The sequence below is a fragment of the Panthera tigris genome, chromosome B3 (genome assembly GCF_018350195.1).
Source record: "Panthera tigris isolate Pti1 chromosome B3, P.tigris_Pti1_mat1.1, whole genome shotgun sequence".
Classification (NCBI taxonomy): Eukaryota; Metazoa; Chordata; class Mammalia; order Carnivora; family Felidae; genus Panthera; species Panthera tigris.
This window is the reverse complement of record NC_056665.1, coordinates 3,170,395-3,188,086: the sequence shown is the minus strand read 5'-3', so window position 1 is coordinate 3,188,086 and position 17,692 is coordinate 3,170,395. Positions and strand designations below refer to the sequence as shown.

The 17,692-nt window shown below is 49.2% G+C and overlaps 1 protein-coding gene across 5 annotated transcripts in view; it reads left to right on the top strand.

Moving 5' to 3' along the window:
* The window catches only part of ADAMTSL3 (ADAMTS like 3), a 353,112-nt gene that overhangs the window by 332,560 nt on the left and 2,860 nt on the right, over positions 1–17,692 (top strand). For 2 of the 5 annotated variants that reach the window (XM_042987917.1, XM_042987916.1), the window contains exons 26-30: positions 1,836–2,019; positions 5,492–5,696; positions 8,427–8,527; positions 13,222–13,436; positions 15,007–17,559. In XM_042987917.1, the coding sequence (XP_042843851.1) occupies positions 1,836–2,019; positions 5,492–5,696; positions 8,427–8,527; positions 13,222–13,436; positions 15,007–15,113 (812 nt within the window). In that variant the 3' untranslated portion in view covers positions 15,114–17,559. Of the gene's footprint in view, positions 1–1,835; positions 2,020–5,478; positions 5,697–8,426; positions 8,528–13,221; positions 13,437–15,006; positions 17,560–17,692 lie in introns of those variants that run through there. The other 3 variants (XM_042987918.1, XR_006218331.1, XR_006218332.1) reach the window with 3 other exon arrangements.

Below are 17,692 nucleotides of genomic sequence, written 5' to 3'. Positions count from 1 at the left end.
CACCTACCTTGGACCCAGCAATTCCGCTCGCAGATATTTATGCAAGAAACGTGAAGACACGGTCACAAAAAAATGTGCCCAAGAATGCTCATAGCAGCCTTCCCTTCATAATGACCATCACAAGGAGAATGGATAAACAAAGCATGGTATATTCAGATACTGGAATATTATTTAGCAATAAAAGAGAAGGGACTACTGATATGCACATCAATACGAGTGAATCTCAGAAATGTTATGCTCAGCAAAAGAAGCCAAATGCAAAAGACTGCATGCATGAAGTCCCAGAACAGGGACACTAGTAGTGAATACTGATGGAGATGAATTAGTAATTGCCTGGTGGGGGAGGGGAGTTGATGAAAATAAATTCAGATTAAAATAATTGATTAAAATAACCTAATTAATCATTAACACTGATTAAATCAAGAGGAAACTTTTTGGGTGATGAAGTGTGTTATGCCTTGTTTTGGATCACAGTTACAAATGTACATACAATTGGGAAAACTCATAAAACAGCACACCTGATTTCTGAGCATTCTATTGTATGTGAATTACACCTCAATGCAAAAAAAAAAAAAAAAAAAACCCCACAAAGACAAAAACCCACGTTTTTAAAGAAATGCACGTGTCCTGCCTTGAAGTGCCAAGGTGTGTTTGTCAAGTATGACATAGTAGAAAGAGTTAGATGTGGGGTCAGACACACGTGGAGGTCCTTCCTTCTGGTTGTTCCTTCTGGAGGAAGGACCTTGTGCAAAGTCACTTGGCTTTTTTCCCCACTTTGGCAAATAAAACCGATCTAATTCACAAGATGGCCACAAGGATAAGTGAAAAATTGATGGCCAAGTAGCTAATTCCATACTCGTCACCTGGGAGGTTCTCCATAAACCCAGCTATTTTTAAAAAACTGTTTTGAATAACCGTCATCCTGGAGGCCCAACTAAAAATATGTCCTGTTCTGTTTTGCCAATGATGCCATATGCAACTTAAGACAAAAATTCAAAAATCAGCAGGAAAATCTGGAAAACAATAAGTTACAGAAATCGCTCTGCTCTGTGAGGGAGCCTGTGGACACAGCTGGTAGCCATCAATTACTTGTGATTGTGACGGGAAAATCTGGCACCTTCTGTGGTCGCACACACATCTTTCCTCGTCGTATTGTACCTCATCTTTTTACCGAGTGTCCAAAGGGAAGGGAAAGGCCGTTTGGAACGAGGACTGAAATTAATAAGCCACAATTCCTGGAGGTGGTCAGCCTCAACTTTGCTAAAGGGAACTCCCATTTTTACCTTTCCAGATGGTCTCCGTGACAAATTATTAATGCAGTTCCAGGAGTAAGCTGAGGTTTAGATTAAGAAGTAATGGAAAAGTAAGAATGGAACAAAGTGCATTTTTAACCTTACTGCTTAATCCAAGGTCCCGCTAAACGGCCTTTCATTTCTCTGCCTGATCCACTTTTGAGACACAGAACTGGTGACAGCGACCCCTGGAGACCTCCTCCCTCCTGTCCTCTTGGCTGTGCTTGGAGAATGCCGAAGAGGCAGCCCGCTGCCCAGAACACCTCCTCCCTCTCTCTGGGATGCTTCTGGCAGGTCCAGCTGGTCTCCAATAGCCTCTCTTCCAGCCTGTGGCCCAAGGGGCCCTCGCCGGCCACCGCCCCCACCAGTTATTACAATAAGTCACTGGAGGGAAAATGAAATGCACTGTGTGATGGGTTTACTCTCTCTGTGCTCCTCAAAGAACCAGACCGGCAGCCCCTGGTGGTCTTTGGCCGCGTCCCCTCCAGCCTCATCATCATATCTCATTCGGGGCTGCCGTGACATGTCATTTCCTTTCTGCAGAGCCTTTTTGGGAGCTCGGTAACTGGACGCATTGTTCTGCCAGCTGCGGGCACTTGGGAGCCCGAGTTCGGAGACCCCGGTGTGTGACGGCCAACGGGCAGGAAGTGAGTGAGGCCCTTTGCCATCACCTCCAGAAGCCGCCGGCTGGGTTTCAGCCCTGTAACATCCGGGACTGCCCCTCGAGGTAGGTGTCATTGCTCTTACCAGTACCAGCTTTTTGCTTGTGTTCGAAGGCTCGCTAATTTGGATTTACCGCCGCGATCGCGGAGATGCGTTTAGCTGGGACTCGGTACCAGGCATTCTGCTAAGGGCTTCATGTGGCTCATTTTGCAGGCACCTCGTTAGTTTCCTGTTTTGTAGGCGGGAAGGTTGCCCCAAGGCCACACCGCTGCAAAGGCCAGAGTTCAAACGGAGAAGGCAATCTGTGTTCAGAGCCTTTGCCCTTGATCGCTGCTCAGGTCTGCTCCCTTGCACTCACAGTGCTACCTCGTCCTTAGTGGAGCTGGTTCTGTGGGTCGAGCCTCGGAGATCGCGTGGAGGTCCTGCTCAGCGTGCCCATCCCTAGATTCCACCCTGGCGGTGAAGACCACTAATGACCTTTCTATGTAACGGATGACAGAAGTCAGTAATTTTTGAACGTCCAAAATCCAACTCCTGATCTCCACCAAGCCCCTTCCGCCACTAGGCTTCTGGATTCAGTGACTGTGTCCCAGGCCCCCCGCTCTCTCCCACCTGCACCTGTTCTTGTCCGTTTCCACGGTTCGTGCGGGAGCTCACGCCATCAATGCCCCTCACGTGGCTCCAGGAGCCTCCTGGTTCTTGCCCCCCCCCCCCCGAGGGCTCTTCCCACTGTAAGAAGAACCGTCTTTAAAACACATATTCACCGTGATGTTTCTTTGTTTAAAACCCTTCAAACACTCCTCGTCATTCTTAGGGCAAAAGCCAAATCCCTAGCACTGGGTTATGTATGTCTTACGCATTTTTTCGCCTTGTGTCTAAAAGAGTGCTTTACGTGGGGGCACTTGGGGGCTCAGCCGGTTAAGCCTCTGACTTCAGCTCAGGTCACGATCTTGTGGTTCGTGGGTTTAAGCCCCAGGTCGGGCTCTGTGCTGACAGCTGGGAGCCTGGAGCCTGCTTCGGATCCTGTGTCTCCCTCCCTCTCTCTGCCCCGTCCCCGCTCGCGGTCTGTCTGCCTCTGTCTCTGTCTCTCTCTCAAAAGTAAACAGACATTAACAATCTTTTAAAATAGTGTCTAACACACACACTTGCTGCCTGGCTGATGGCGTGCGGCCAAGAACAGAAGCCCCTCCATGCTTGGGTCTCGGGCTGCCACTCTGTGTCACTGCTGGTCTCATCCGGCCTGGTTATCTGACCTCCACTCCACGCCCTTTTCTTGGCTCTCAGATGCGCCATTCTCCTGACTCAGAGTCTTTGCACATGCCGCTCCCGCTACCTAGCACGCTGTTCCCTCTCTTTGCACTTAGACGTTTCCGTTCGTCTGTTTTCAGGGAGACCGTCCCTGACCTTCCCCTCCGAGCACAGCCAGGGCCCCGTGCTGCTTGGGTCTCCTGCTTCTTTATCATCAGTCTTTATCGCTCTTCCCACGGTCCGTCTCGTTGTCCCGCTAGACTGTCTGCCCTACAGTAAACCCACAGCTGTTTGCGGGACACTTTATCCCAGCACGTAGCACAACGTCCGCCCCATTATGCACCCTCCACAGGTATGTGTGAAGTGAATGAATGGTTTCATTGAATCACATAGTCCCTAGCAGAGAACTGAGCAAATAGCACCGAAGTCTCCGGGAAAATAAAATAATAATGATAATAATAACAGTAGCATTTATTGAGCACAACTATGCGGCAGATGCTATTACCAACCTCACTTTACTGAGGAGAAAATGGAGGCCGTGCAAACGTTAGAGAGTCTGTTGCCCTTGTGCGAATGCCCACGCCGGATCCGCTGACCTGGGCCTTGGAGGAGGTGGGGGGCAGGTCACACTGGGAGGACGTTCTCAGAGGGCCACGGCTGTTGGAGGCCCCCTGGCCGACGTGTCTCCCGGTGCCCGTCATTGGAAGGTCTCTTGGCTGAGTCATCGCCCCCTCAGGAAACAGCCATCTGATGCCGCAGGAAGCCGCGGGGGCTGGGTTGTGTCACCTCTTGATTCTTACAACGTGAAAAGAAATTTATCAGCAGCCTCATTTATTAAACGTTCTCAAGCTTTTGCGCAGCCCTAGAGTACACAGTCCTACGCTTTCACACCTACAAGAGGCAGACAGAAGTCACCCCACTCTGGGGCCCTTCACGTCGAGAGTCCTTTGTCTTTCTGTGCCGTGGATGCCTCTGGGTTGCCTGGAGAAGCCTGTGGCTCCCTTCTCAGAGCAAGGGGTTTGTTTGTTTGTTTGTTTGTTTGTTTGTTTGTTTGTTTTAAGATTTTTGAACATGTGTTTATTTTTGAGAGACAGAGCATGAGTGGGGGCAGGGTAGAGAGGAAAGAGACACAGAATCCGAAGCGGGTTCCAGGCTCCATGCTGTCAGCACAGAGCCCGATGCAGGGCTTGAACTCACGAACCGTGAGATGGTAACCTGAGTCCAAGTCGGATGTTTAACCGACTGAGCCACCCACGCGCCCCGAGCAAGGGTTTTAAGTCTGTAAAATAGAATACATTTGATCACAAAGGAAACCAATTATGCTGAAATACAGTACTAAAATATTTAAAAATTATGATACAATAATAGATTTGCTTCTCCATTAATACACTAAATGGTAAGCTCTCTGGTACATTAGTTTTGCAGCGGTGGTGAATATACATGGTATTTTGAGATGCCTGCTGCAATTGTAATGTCATGTAAAAATATCTGTGGTTTCCATCGGTAACAAAATCACACAGGTATTGCTAAAACTACCGTATTTTGCAGCTGAAATTCTTATAACTGAAGGAGGACTCAAATTATATCTCAGTGACAGTGAAGATCTACTTCTTTGCCCATCCAGGCCCGTGGTCCCTTGGAGAGCCACAGGGCTCAGGTTAGGAACCCGTGCTCTGCGGTAAACCAGCCAACCTTGAACATATTTAGTGACACAGCACTCCATCTCAGACACGTCCCGTTCCAAGTGTCCTGTGTCATTAAAGTGTGAACTTTAGGGTCAGATAAACCTAGAATCCAGTCCCAGCTCCATTGGCATGTAGTTATCTGTGACCACGACCAAGTTATTTACCCCTGTGGACGTTGGTTTCTTCCCTCCAAGAATAGGGATAACATGTAAATCTCTCAGAGCAAACAGCACATCGGTGCTTTGAAAATATTTTCTTCCCTTTGGTTTCGATGAATTGAAACCCACTTTTTTTTTTAATTTCCACCTCATTTTGCCCTAGCTCTACTCTCTGGAGCCATGCAAGTGCTCTTATATACTTGGAGACGGCCCTACCCCACCCCTGTGTTCCTCGTTTCCACCTGCTAATTCCGGTTGCTCCCCTGAATAAAAGAAAAGCTGAGAATAGAGCTGGGAGTTCTCTATGGTGCTGTCCATCCCTCTAGAGAAGTGTATGGCCCCCAAACGGTCGCAGTGTTAGCACTGGTTTTTTTTCTTTTCGAGACACTCCCTGTATTGTCTGACATCCCTGTCCTTCCTAAGCTGCCGTAGTTTTTGTTCCCAGGTGGCTCACAGGTGCCTGGTCGGAGTGCTCTGTGTCTTGTGGGGAAGGATTCCGCAGTCGCCAAGTGACGTGCGTGCACACCAGAGCCAATGGAGCCACGCAGGTGACGTCTCCGAGGGCCTGCGCTCCCAAAGACAGGCCTCTGGGAGGAAGGCCATGCTCCAGTCACCCGTGCGGCCAGTGGGTCGTTGGACCGGGGGGCCAGGTAAAGCTGGACGAATCTAGTGTTTTCAGGGTACCGGAATCATCACTTTCCTTCTAATGCATTATTTTCGATTTGGGGGGCGGGTGGTCTGATTGATCTCTAAAACGAATGTAGGTGCCTGACCTCCAGGATTAGAGCTGGAGTGTCTCTGTGTCTTCTGATACAAAGGCAAATCACAGTCGGGTTCTTTGAATGCAGCCGTGCAGGAACAAGCTCCCGGGCTGACGAGCAGCCTTCAAGAAAAGGAGGAGAGGGACATTAGTAATAAGGGCACAAAAGTCTCATAACCCTCCCCCAATACCACCTGGAACAACAGTGTAAATAAAAAAATATTCGGGAAAACAATTCTAAAGAAATGTGTAGGAACCTTATTAGCCTGCTAACGGCTGCTGAAACAGAATACCACACGCTGGGTGCCTTCAAGAGCAGAAGTTTATTTTCTCACAATTCTGGACGCTGGAAATCCAAGATCGAGTTCTGTCGGAGTTGGTTTCGGTGAGACCTCTCTTTCCGGCTTAGACAGTCACCTTCTCACTGTGTCCTCATGTGACCTCTTCTCTGGAGAGAGAGAGAGACAGAGAGAGAGAGAGAGAGAGAAAGAGATGTCTGGGGCCTCTTCCTCTTCTTATAAAGACAATATTCCCAAGAGATTAAGGCCCCACCTTTACATCTCCATTAAACCTTTAATACCTCCCTGTAGCACCTGTCACATTGGGGGTTAGAGCTTCAACATGTACATTTTGAGGGGACGCAGTTTGGTCCGTAACATTCCGCCTTCTGGTCCCCGCCCCCAAGTCCATGTCCTTGTCGTGCATAAAGTACACCCATCCCATCCCAATATCCCTAGAAGTCTTAACCCATTCTGTCCTCAGTTCAAGTTCAGAGTCTCACTAAATGCCACATACGCCAGGCATGGGTGAGAAGTGAGTCGTCCTGAGAGAGAATCCCTCTCCTGCTATGAAGCTGTAAAAGCAGACAAGTTATGGCCTCTGAACTACGGGGGTGGGACAAGTGAAGAAAGAAAGAAAGAAAGAAAGAAAGAAAGAAAGAAAGAAAGAAAGAAAGAAAGAAAGAAAGAAAGAAAGAAAGAAAGGAAGGAAGGAAGGAAGGAAGGAAGGAAGGAAGGAAGGAAGGAAGGAAGGAAGAAAGAAAGAAAAAGAAAGAAAGAAAGAAAGAAGAAAGAAAAGAAAGGGAAAGAAAAGAAAGAGAGAAAGAAAGGAAAGAAAGAAAGAAAGAGAAAAAGAAAAGAAATTTTGGGGAAAATCGACTCACTAGAGGTGCGGAGAGACCTTCTGACTGTGGTGTTTCAGCTGCCGCGAAGCAGCTTTAAGTGAGATAGTACAGCGTCAGTGCGGGACAGTAGCCCCGAGTCGCGCAGTGTAATGAGTACGACACACACAGACCCATGTTAAGCGGGCTCAATGTTCAAAGGTAATTAATCACAGGGGAAGAATTGCTTTAAAAAGCTAGTGTTAAACTACCAAAGGTTTTTTTTTAAAGAAAATTAAAGAAGATCTAAATAAATGGAAAGGCATCCCATATTTATGGATCAGAATACTTAACGTGAAGCTGAGAACACTTTCCACATTGATCAACGGATTCAACACAATCCCCGTAAAATCTCCCAGCTGGCTTCTCTGCAGATACTGACGAGCTGATCCCTAAAATTCATATGGAAATAGAAAGGACCCGGAATAGCCAAAACCATCTTGAGAAAAGAACAAGGTTGGAGGGCTCAGACTTCTTGGTTTCAAAACTTAGCACAGAGCTGTAGTCATCCAGGCAGTGTGGGTAGACAGGGGCTAGACCTAGAGATGGCTAGAATAGACTTTAGCTTAAGGTGGAGAGATAAATTTCTGTATCAGTGTCGGTTGGCTTCCTACAAGGGGGACAAGACCATTCAGTGGAGAAAGAATAACCTCTCTGGCAAATGGTTCCAGACAACTGGATATCCGCACGCACAGAAGAATGAAGTTGGACCCCTCGCTTATACCGTGTGCAAGAGATTAACTCCAAGTGTATCAGAGACCTAAATTCAAGAGCTGAAACTACAGAGCTCTTGGAAGAAACGTAAACGTGAACCTTCATGCTCTGGGTTAGCAAGTGGATTTTTAGGTACGATACCGAAAACGATGACAATGTAGTTGGGCTACATGAAAATTAAACACCTTTGTGCTACCAAGGGCATGACTGAGAAGGTGAACAGGAATAGAATCGGCGTGAGGGCAAGGCCTTTTCAAGGATAAAACAAAGTATAAGGAAAAAGTAATATGCATTACGACATGAAAATTTAAGAATTGCACGTCAAAAAACTTTTTTTTTTTTTTTTTATAACTGAACTCACCTTAACACAGAAGCCTCCGCTTTTGCACAGGGCAGGAAAACCCAAACTTGACAGTTGCCTATGCTTTTAAGCACAGTCCTATCAGGACCTAAGCCCTGTCGATTACAGATTGGCCCTGTTCTTTTCCCTTCTCCCCAGAGATGGTCTAAGTTTCCGGGCGGGGGAGGGGGAAAGTGGAGGTGGAAGGTCCTCGGGTGTCTTCTTGGCCCTGAAGGAGGGCTGCCTGGTCCTCAGAGCTGCACCCCCACCCTCCCTGACCTCCCCTGGGGACAGCTGGTTCCCTGTAGCCGACCTTCCCCCGGCAGTGCCCCTCCGTACATGACCTTGGTACCACAGCATGCCTGAGCTCACAAGGTCGTCCGTGCTGCACTCTGCTTTCGTTACAGTGCCCTGCGCGTTGCCTGGGTCGCACAGCGAGGATGCCACAGCATCGCGCAGCTTGTCAAGGCCACAACAGCTCTGACTCGGGCTGTGACGACAGAAGCAGGTACTGGCCCTGCCCTCGGGCGACGCGAAACCTCTCCCGCCCCGGTCAGTGGCTGTGGCCGCCTGGGAATGGAATGGTGTCTCCTGTCTACTCCCTTCTCATACTTGATTCCTATACCGCCATCCTGGGCAGTACGCATTATACTGAAATACCAGTTATCATGTACTGTTACAGTTACAAGGCATTTGAACGTTAAACAGGTAGAGAGATACCCCAAAGAGGGGAACAGAATAGAGTAGCAGTGAGAATATTTTTCCTTCCGTACACAAAGTTGGTAAAGCCTAATAACACTGAAGTTCACAGATGAAATCTTCCTCGTGTTTTCAGTGAACTACTTACTGTATTCCTCCGCTTAGAAACTATTTTGATAGTTTTGTTGAACTATTTTGGCACAGTGGTTTAGCAGAGAATGACAAAGGCGTTTGCCTGGTTAAGGGGCTTAAACCAGAAAGGACTCTGCTTTCCTCTTAGTAGAAGTCTAAGCTGGTGGATGGCTTGGGGTAGAAGGTTCCATGAGGTCACGCAGAGACCCAGACTCCTTCCCCCCCCCCGCCCCACCGTCCCAGAGAGGCGAGCCCCAGCCAGTCCAGAGTGGGGGAGAGAGCCGAAAGCACGTGAATGAGAGACTTTGCACTTCTCCCACTCTCGCGTTGTGTGATCGGGGTTACCTGGCCTCCGCGTGTGCGGGAGGGAGCGTTACCGTCCGTGTACAATTATAGTCGGGAGGTTTTGAGTAGCTGCTCTAATGTAAAGTACCTAAGAAGCCTGGCTCGTCGAAGATGCTCCATATATGGCTCCTTTTCCCTCCTTCCGCCCTGAGTGTTGCTGGAAAAAATGAGATGACCTTGAAAGCTGGCTCACTTTCCATCTTGAGCCTTCAGTAAGGCTTGGCGACACAGCATCAGCTGTGGTTCCTATTCCCCACAACACAGCTCAGGCCAGAACTATTTTCCTCAAATGGAAAATGTTTGGAACAGCTGCCCTCCTTCTCAACAGGCAACCTAGTTCTGTCTTTTGCTGAGAAGACAGAGACCACACACAGATTGATATCAATTATCCCAGATGTTTTACTTTGCATTCTCAAAGGAACACTTACAACACAGACACTTACCTGCGTGGATTGAGCTTTCTGGATGTATTTTCCTGACACTTGTTTTTTTTCTCCTTATCGATAGTTCTTCCCCATCTTAGTACATAAGATTCACTTTGTTCTTTCTCGTTGTTGTATTTCACATTACCTCATTCCATTGCTGATGGACATTTGATTGTTTGGGTTTTTTTTTTTTTGATTTGCGTGTGTGTTTGTTTTTGCTATTACAAATACTGCCGTAGGCATTTTAGAACTGCAGTAGGCATATATCTTTCTGCACGAAGGGTTGTATTCTTAGAGGATAGTTTTTGGTATGGAATGGGATTGACAGGGCTGTTCATTCTGATACTAAGTTACCATCAAAATTGCCTATTCCGGGAGTATATGAGAGTTCCCCCCTTTTCATGAACATTTTAATAGGTTTTCAGTCTTTGTGAAAATTTTTGTCAATCTGATGGGTGAAAAATCACATCTTACTGTAATTCGTACTTTTCTGATTACTTTTTATATGCCTTTTGGCTCTTTGTATTTTTTTCACGAACCCATCCAGTTTTTTCCATCCCTCCCACGATTACCGTCAGCCAGGCCGTCCAACTGGTCACCCTCCACCTGCTGCTCCTTTCCAGCCCAGCCCCCACACCGCAGCCTGAGCAATCCTTTCCAGAACCACGTCTGATCGCACCTCCACGACACCCCACCGCCCTGTGGGATTAAAGTCCCGCTAGAGGCTTCCCTTGCTCTGAGTCGGAAGGGTGGCCAAAGTATGCAACGTGGCCTAGAGAACACTGCACAGTCAACTCTTCCCTGCCCTCACCGCCTCGTCCCAGACCTCACACACCCCCACTGTTGGTGCTGCAGCCACGTTGTCTTTCCTCCAGGACACGTGCTAGATTCGTCACACGCTCTCCAACCAATGGCAGCGAAAATAAGATGCCAAGACATACTAGAGAGGATCAAAGGCATGGAGGGGTCTATCAGGAGGCTCAGTTGTGTGACAAAGTGGGGTTTTAGGAAAAGAGTTGTGGAGATGAACCGAAATGGTGGAAGCATTTAGAAAAAGAATAGAAGAAAAATTCCTGGAGCTGGGGGGAGGCGAGGAGGGGTCAAGTTGCCCTTCATTTTCTCCGTCATCTCTGCTTCCTCCAGGCTTGGCCGCCCTGCTGTTACATCCCGGTGCTTTTCTCTCGCGCTGTTAGCTTTCCAAAATCGAGACGTTGAGGAGGACTCGTAGAAACAGGGTTGCTTTGCGATTTTTAGCACCATTTCTACTCTCCTGTTTTTTACAGGGAAGCACAGGTGTGTGTAGCACCCATGCCCAGACTGTGTCCCCCTCGCTCAGATGTCCCCATGTCCCCATCCCCAGTCCTGTCCCCGGCTGGGAGGAGGTGGGATCTCTGTGCTGGACCAACCTTAGGTTCTTTCTCTGGGTCCTCAATCAATGCCCAGCCTCCGGAACTTCTGCTTCCGTGTTGGTCCCTACCTCCCCGTGTCCTCCCATCTGTCATGGGCTCTGTGGCTCCTCCTGCCCGCCCCTTCCGCTCCCCACCCCGGGACCTGCCTTCCATCAGAGCAGAGATTGGCCCCGTCAGTTTGGGTCCTTCGGGCCCCTGAAACAACAAAAGTCAGCTCGGAGTGATTTATGCAGAAAAGGTGGGAGATTTCTCATTAAGACAGGACCGCCCAGCACTTGGGCACAACAGTTTGGTCTCCTTTTAAAACACATGTTTTTGTGCCTATTCGGTGAGTATTTGTTCCACCTTTTTTCAGTAGTAAAAGCTCATCTCTGCGTGGTATGGCTGAGCAGTGCTGGGTCTATGCCCAGTTGTCTGAAACAACTACGATTCATAACTACTGGGGAAAATAAAAGCCCTGTAATTAATAGGATAGCCTCCTCCTCTTCCCATGTAAAACCTTAAGACTTTGAGGGGATGGTGTTGTTTAAGTCAAAACATTTTGATGGAGTCTCCCCCTCCTGGCTAATCAAAGTACTGCTTCCAACTAAATGTAACATTCTCTCCCCTGGAGACGGTCAGGTTATCACAATTTTCTCCATCTTCCTCCATGTCCAGTGGTGTTTCTACTCTCCTTATGGATCATGTGCCCTGGTAAGGAGCCTTTTTAAAACATTTTTTTAAATGCTTATTTACTTTTGAGAGAGATAGAGCACGAGCAGGGGAGGGGCAGAGAGAGACACAGAATCCGAAGCAGGCTCCAGGCTCTGAGCTGTGAGCACAGAGCCCGACGCGGGGCTCGAACTCCCAAACTGTGAGACCATGAGCTGAGCTGAAATTGGGTGCTTAACAGACTGAGCCACCAAGGCGCCCCTGGTAAGGAGCCTTTTTTTTTTTTTTTTTTTTTTTTTAACGTTTATTTATTTTTGAGACAGAGAGAGAGCATGAACGGGGGAGGGGCAGAGAGAGAGGGAGACACAGAATCGGAAGCAGGCTCCAGGCTCTGAGCCATCAGCCCAGAGCCTGACGCGGGGCTCGAACTCACAGACCACGAGATCGTGACCTGAGCTGAAGTCGGACGCTTAACCAACTGAGCCACCCAGGCGCCCCAGGAGCCTTTTATGGGAATATACAGACGTGTCTCAAGAATTCAAAGGGAGAGAACGCCGTCAGACCACAGGAAGGACCGTGACCAAGAAATGAGAAGTTCCTGGGGGTTTTCCCCCTTTGTCTCTGCCGCTTTCTGTGTTTCTGCTTCATTCTTTGTCTCTTCTGAATATTTTTTTTTCCTATTTCTCTGGCCTGTGTGGCACAACATGGCCACCATTGCTCCAGCCTTCAGGTTTATAGGTCTTATTCCAGAAACCTCCAGGCTCATGGAGGAAAGACAGTTCTTGAACCGGCTCAGCCAAGCTAGGGCTGTCTTCCAGTCACCTGTGGGGTGGGAGACATTCCCATGTAGCGCAAAGATACCTCCCAGGAGCCCTGGCTCGGGGAGCAAGCACGGGCCCTCTAGGGTGGCTCTGCCCTCTGGGTAAACGTCCTTAAAAACCAGAGGGTACCAACCTTCTGTTCTGTCCTAAAGGATAAGGAGCCACAGACGGATCCCTCTCCCCAGATGGTCTTTGCTAAATCTGAGCACGAGGCCTGGTGTGGCCATATTGTAAACGGAAGAGTGAGCGCCGTCTCGTAGCAGACAAGGTTGCTTGTACAGATTCGCACTCGTGCCCGGACATACCTCCAGGGCTCAGATAAGCAAAACTCAGCTTGCCAGCAAAGTGGAGGAAGCATACAGACCATGAGCCGTGCCCACTTCCTTGCCTAGACTGACCCGCTCTGGCTTTCTCAGGACAGTGTGTCTTTTGGGGATGGGGGGGGGGGGGGATGTCTTGACTTGGTGTTAGAAGTGAGCGGAAACACGTGTGTGCTCACCTCTCGCTGTCACGACGGGGCCACCGCCTTGCTCATCAGCCAGCCGTGCCCAACACAAGTCGGCTTCCTGGCCAGCAGGGTCCGGATCGGCGAACCTCGAGGACACGGAAAATAACGGCACGGGAAAAGGCTTGTTCTCAGCACGAAGTGACACCCTGCTTCTCCCATTTTCCATTTTTTGTTTTTTTTCCTTTTTCTTTTCTTTTTTCCCCCTCTTTCAGACCCACCTTAAAGGGGAACTGCTCGTCCGGGGCGTGTGACGCGTGCTGGCGCCCCGGCCCCTGGAGGCCCTGCACGGCGGCCTGCGGCAGGGGCTTCCAGTCCCGGAGGGTCGACTGCGTCCACACCAGGAGCTGCTGGCCCGTGGCTGAGAGACACTGCGTGCAGAAAAAGAAACCGGCTTCCTGGCGGCACTGTGTGGGGCCTTCCTGCCATAGTACGTACCCCTGTCGGGCCCACCAGCGCCCGCAGCCTTGTCCCGGCCAGACCTGGGGGCGCCTCCCTCGCCAGTGGCTGGTGGCACGGACCACAGGCCATCCGGGGTGCAGGTGGCATCTTGGGGCACTGGGAGATTAGCCCCTTGGATGCGGGTACAGCTCGGTGTCCTTTTCGGGAAGAGCCGTCGAACCAGCTGGATGTCCGCGGCCTTGGCTCCCACTGCCTCCTCCCGCCTCTGTCAGCCTCACCACACCCCCTCCTGCGTGCGGCTCTCATCTACTGGGACAGCGATTCTTAAAGATTTGACCTGTTTGTATGATTATATGTTCACTTAGGCATATATTTTTATGTTATTCGTATATTATAGTTATTATATTATTTTTGCAAAATGTAATCATAAATATACGTAGCCAGGGAGCAGGCTCCTAGCTTGTATCGGTTTGCCAAGGGGTCCACACCCCTGCCGTTCCAAGCACTGAGAGGAAAGACGGAGGCCAGGAGGGTGGCGAGGCCCCGGAGAGCGGCGTGAGGCCGCGCGGCCGGCTAAGCGGGGAGCCCAGTGTGCTTCTGAGCCTAGTGCAGAGTCGTGGCTCTAACCCCAGCCTCTTGGGGGCTTTCTCCGCTTTTTAAAATTTGGGTCCAGCTGACACACAGCCCTGCATTAGTTTCCGGCGCAAGACGTCACAATGGGACATTTTTTTTTTTTTAATTTATTCTCAAGTTAGTTAACATAGAGTGTCGTCTCGGCTCCAGGAGTAGAACAGAGTGATTCATCTCTTACGTGTAACACCCAGTGCTCGTCCCAACAGGTGCCCTCCTCAACGCCCATCCCCCGTTTAGCCCCTCCCCCCTCCCCCCTCCCCTCCAGCGGCCCCCACTTTGTTCTCTGTCTTTAAGAGTCTCTTCTGGTTTGCCTCCCTCTCTGTCTTTATTTTTCTCAAAAGATTTTTTTAATGTGTATTTATTTTTGAGAGAGAGAGCTAGAGAGTGTAAGCGGGACAGGTGTGGAGAGAGAGGGGGAGAGAGAGAATCCCGGGCAGACTCCATGCTGTCAGCACAGAACCCTATGTGGGGCTCGCACTCACAAACCGCGAGACCGTGACCTGAGCTGAAGTCGGATGCCCAACCGACTGAGCCACCCAGGCGCCCCTCAGAGGATTTTTTTTTAAACTACATCTCAGGGCTCCTGGGTGACTCAGTTGGTTAAGCATCCGACTTCAGCTCAGGTCATGATCTCCTATGGGTTAGAACCCTGTGTCGGGCTCTGTGCTGACAGCTCGGAGCCTGGACCCTGCTTCGGATTCTGTGCGTGCGTGTCTCCCTCTCTCTGTGCCCCTCCCCTGCTCGTGCTCTGTCTCTCTCTGTCTCTCAAAAATGAATAAACGCTACAAAACCATTAAGGGGTGCCTGGGTGGCTCAGTCCCTCTCTCTCTGCCCCTCCCCTGCTCGTGCTGTCTGTCTCTCTCTCTCAAAAATAAAATAAAAACATAAAAAGAAACCACAGCATTTAAACTGCATCGCCCACGAGCTCTGCGTTCCACGGATATCTGGTTTTTTCTTCCCTGCAGGAGCCTGCACGGACACCACACACTACTGTATGTTTGTAAAGCATCTCAAGTTGTGTTCGCTCGATGTCTACAAACAAAGGTGCTGCTGGACGTGTCTGGAAGGGTAAACCTGTGGAAGGGTCGTAGCGCTGCTGTGAAGAAGAGCCCAGAAGTGTAGAAGCTCTTTCCCCCACGTAGCTGGTTCAAAAACATGTTATTTCTTTAAAAAAAAAACACAAAAAACACTCTAGATTCTGCATGCAAACAGGTCGATGCAAACTCACCGCTGGCCGCGTTTTGTGCTGTCGTTTTCCCCACGGCCGGTCTTTAATTCCAGCTCTTTGAAGCGATGCATCCGGGACCAACGAGCGTACAGTGGCAGGCGTGCCATGGCGCGTGGGACCTCCCCGTGTCCTCCTCATCAGGAAATCGCCCAGGTCCCCAGGGCGCGGTCGCATGCTTCCTCCCATGACGTGTAGGCTAATAGCATACGGCGTCCCGAAGTCTTGAGGGACACACGGCAACCGATGACTTCCTCTTCTCCCAAGCTTTAGGGTTTCAACAGGTTTCTAAAGCATTTACACTCTGGAAGCCCTGGCCAGTCGCCATTAAGATGGCGTTATTGGTGCTAGTGGCGTTTTGATGGGTCCCGGAGCCCAGGCTGCGAACGAGAGGCAGTCGCACCGACTGACCCGAGGATCCTGGGGGTGGGGAGCTGCGTCTTGCCCTTACGCTTAGGGAACCGGTGGAAGAAACCACAGAGGAAACCTTGCTGCCAGCTTGCCGACCATGGAGCTCTATCTGTGACCAAATGAGGCATCTCGGAAATCAAAGGAGAGGGGGAATTCACCTTTTCTACTGATTTTGAAGTGCAGTCAAAGCTTTCTTTTAAGAGCTGTGAATGAGACGTCTTCTGAGCACTATTCTCTTGCACACAAACAGAAAATCAAAGCCTTATTAGACCTAATTTATGCATACGATAGTATTCCTGAGGGTTCTTATTTCGGGAAGATTATAAGAAAGTAATCTAAATATGAAACACGGTGGTTGGAAAGACTTGTTTATAGTAAAGCATCGTTTTCCTTCAGACTGATTTGTCGGTAAATCCAAAGTGAATTTGGGTGAGGCCAGAAGTTACAGTTGGGGCTAGAGGTCAGAGTTAGGATTTGGTGAGTAAGTGTAGGGTTTGTGTTAGTTTTAGGATTGGGTTAGCTGAGAATGGAAATTACGGTAGGGTGAAGGCTGGAGTTGGCTTTGGGGGTTGAGGTTAGGGTCGGGACCAGGACGGGTTGTGTTGGGTTGCGTTCGAACGGGGGCCAGTGCTGGTGTTGGTGACAGTGTCAGGCTGGAGGGTAAACCTGGAGTAAGTGTTTCTGCGGAAGTAGTCTGGGGCTAGCATGAAAGTTCGAAAGCCGATTTGGTTATGGCGCCCCTCCCCTTATATCCTGCCGATTACTGCTTTAGATGGCACACAAGCCCAAGTCAGTGGCCGTCCGTGCTTATGTGGCTACCCAGCCACCCGCACCCGTGTGCCGCCCCCAGCGCGCCGGCCACGACATCCCCCGAAGCAGGTGGCTCTGGACCCGATCACAAAGACGTGAGCAGCGCGTTTGGTCTTTGGACGTGTCTGTGGACGAGCTCGCTGAGTCTCTCGACCACATTCTGAGCACCAGCCCTCGTGTTCTGACTTTAGCCTCACGGACACTGGTGATAAACACTACTGTACGTGGAGGGTTTGGTGGCCGGGATGGATGGGGATGGGGAAGGGCACACACACCAGCCCGTGGGTTGTTAGTCATCAATCACCCTTGATTGTTGAAGGATTTTAAATTAAAAGAAAGATCATTTGTAAAATACTCTTTGTATATATTTATTATATGACTTAAAGGTGCAATATTTTATTTTGTACAGTATGTAATAAAGACATGGGACATATATTTTTCTTATTAACAAAATTTCTTATTAAATTGCTTCACCTTTGTATTTAAAGTCGCTAATTTTCTTGTACTTTTGTTACCATTCAAATGATGTTCCTGTGTACTGTATTTTACTACTGTTTCTATAACATAAGAGTTAATGTTTCTTTCATGACCCTTAAGTGATTCAGAAATAAATTTGATTATTCAGTGGCATCCTTAGACCTGTGAGTGGCTTGTTTGTATTGTTTTTTGATTTTGTCGCCTGGGTCAGCCTTCTTGTGGGTCTGGGAGTGAACCTGATGGGTTCACTGTCCTGGATCGTCTTGTGAAATGGGGGTTAGAGGATTCAGGGTGGATCACATAGAAATTCAACTCTCTCTCCCTCCCCCAATCATTTATACCCTGTGCATTATAGTGAAAACAATGTCAAGGGCAGAAAGGGTGGAAAGAAGTCCCAAATGGACAGCCTGAGACAGATTTAGAAGTAGGTGGTGGTAGGAAAAAAAAGAGGTACTAATAATCTTTGATTTGGGATCATTAAGAGGGTTATAGGGACTGACCGACCGTGTCTGCACCTAAAGACTTTTTGGCCTCAGTTGGTGAGGAATCAAAGTCCCTCGTTTAACACTAGGATTCACTCTTAGCGTTGCCCGAGAAGTTCTTACAAACCACAAGGCCTTTCTTTCTAGTCTCTGGGTCTGTGGGCTCATTTCCCACAACAAGGATCTGCAGGGAGACCCGTGGAGATGGGATGGGGTGAGGCTGGAAATTTCCTACTGCCTCTTCTC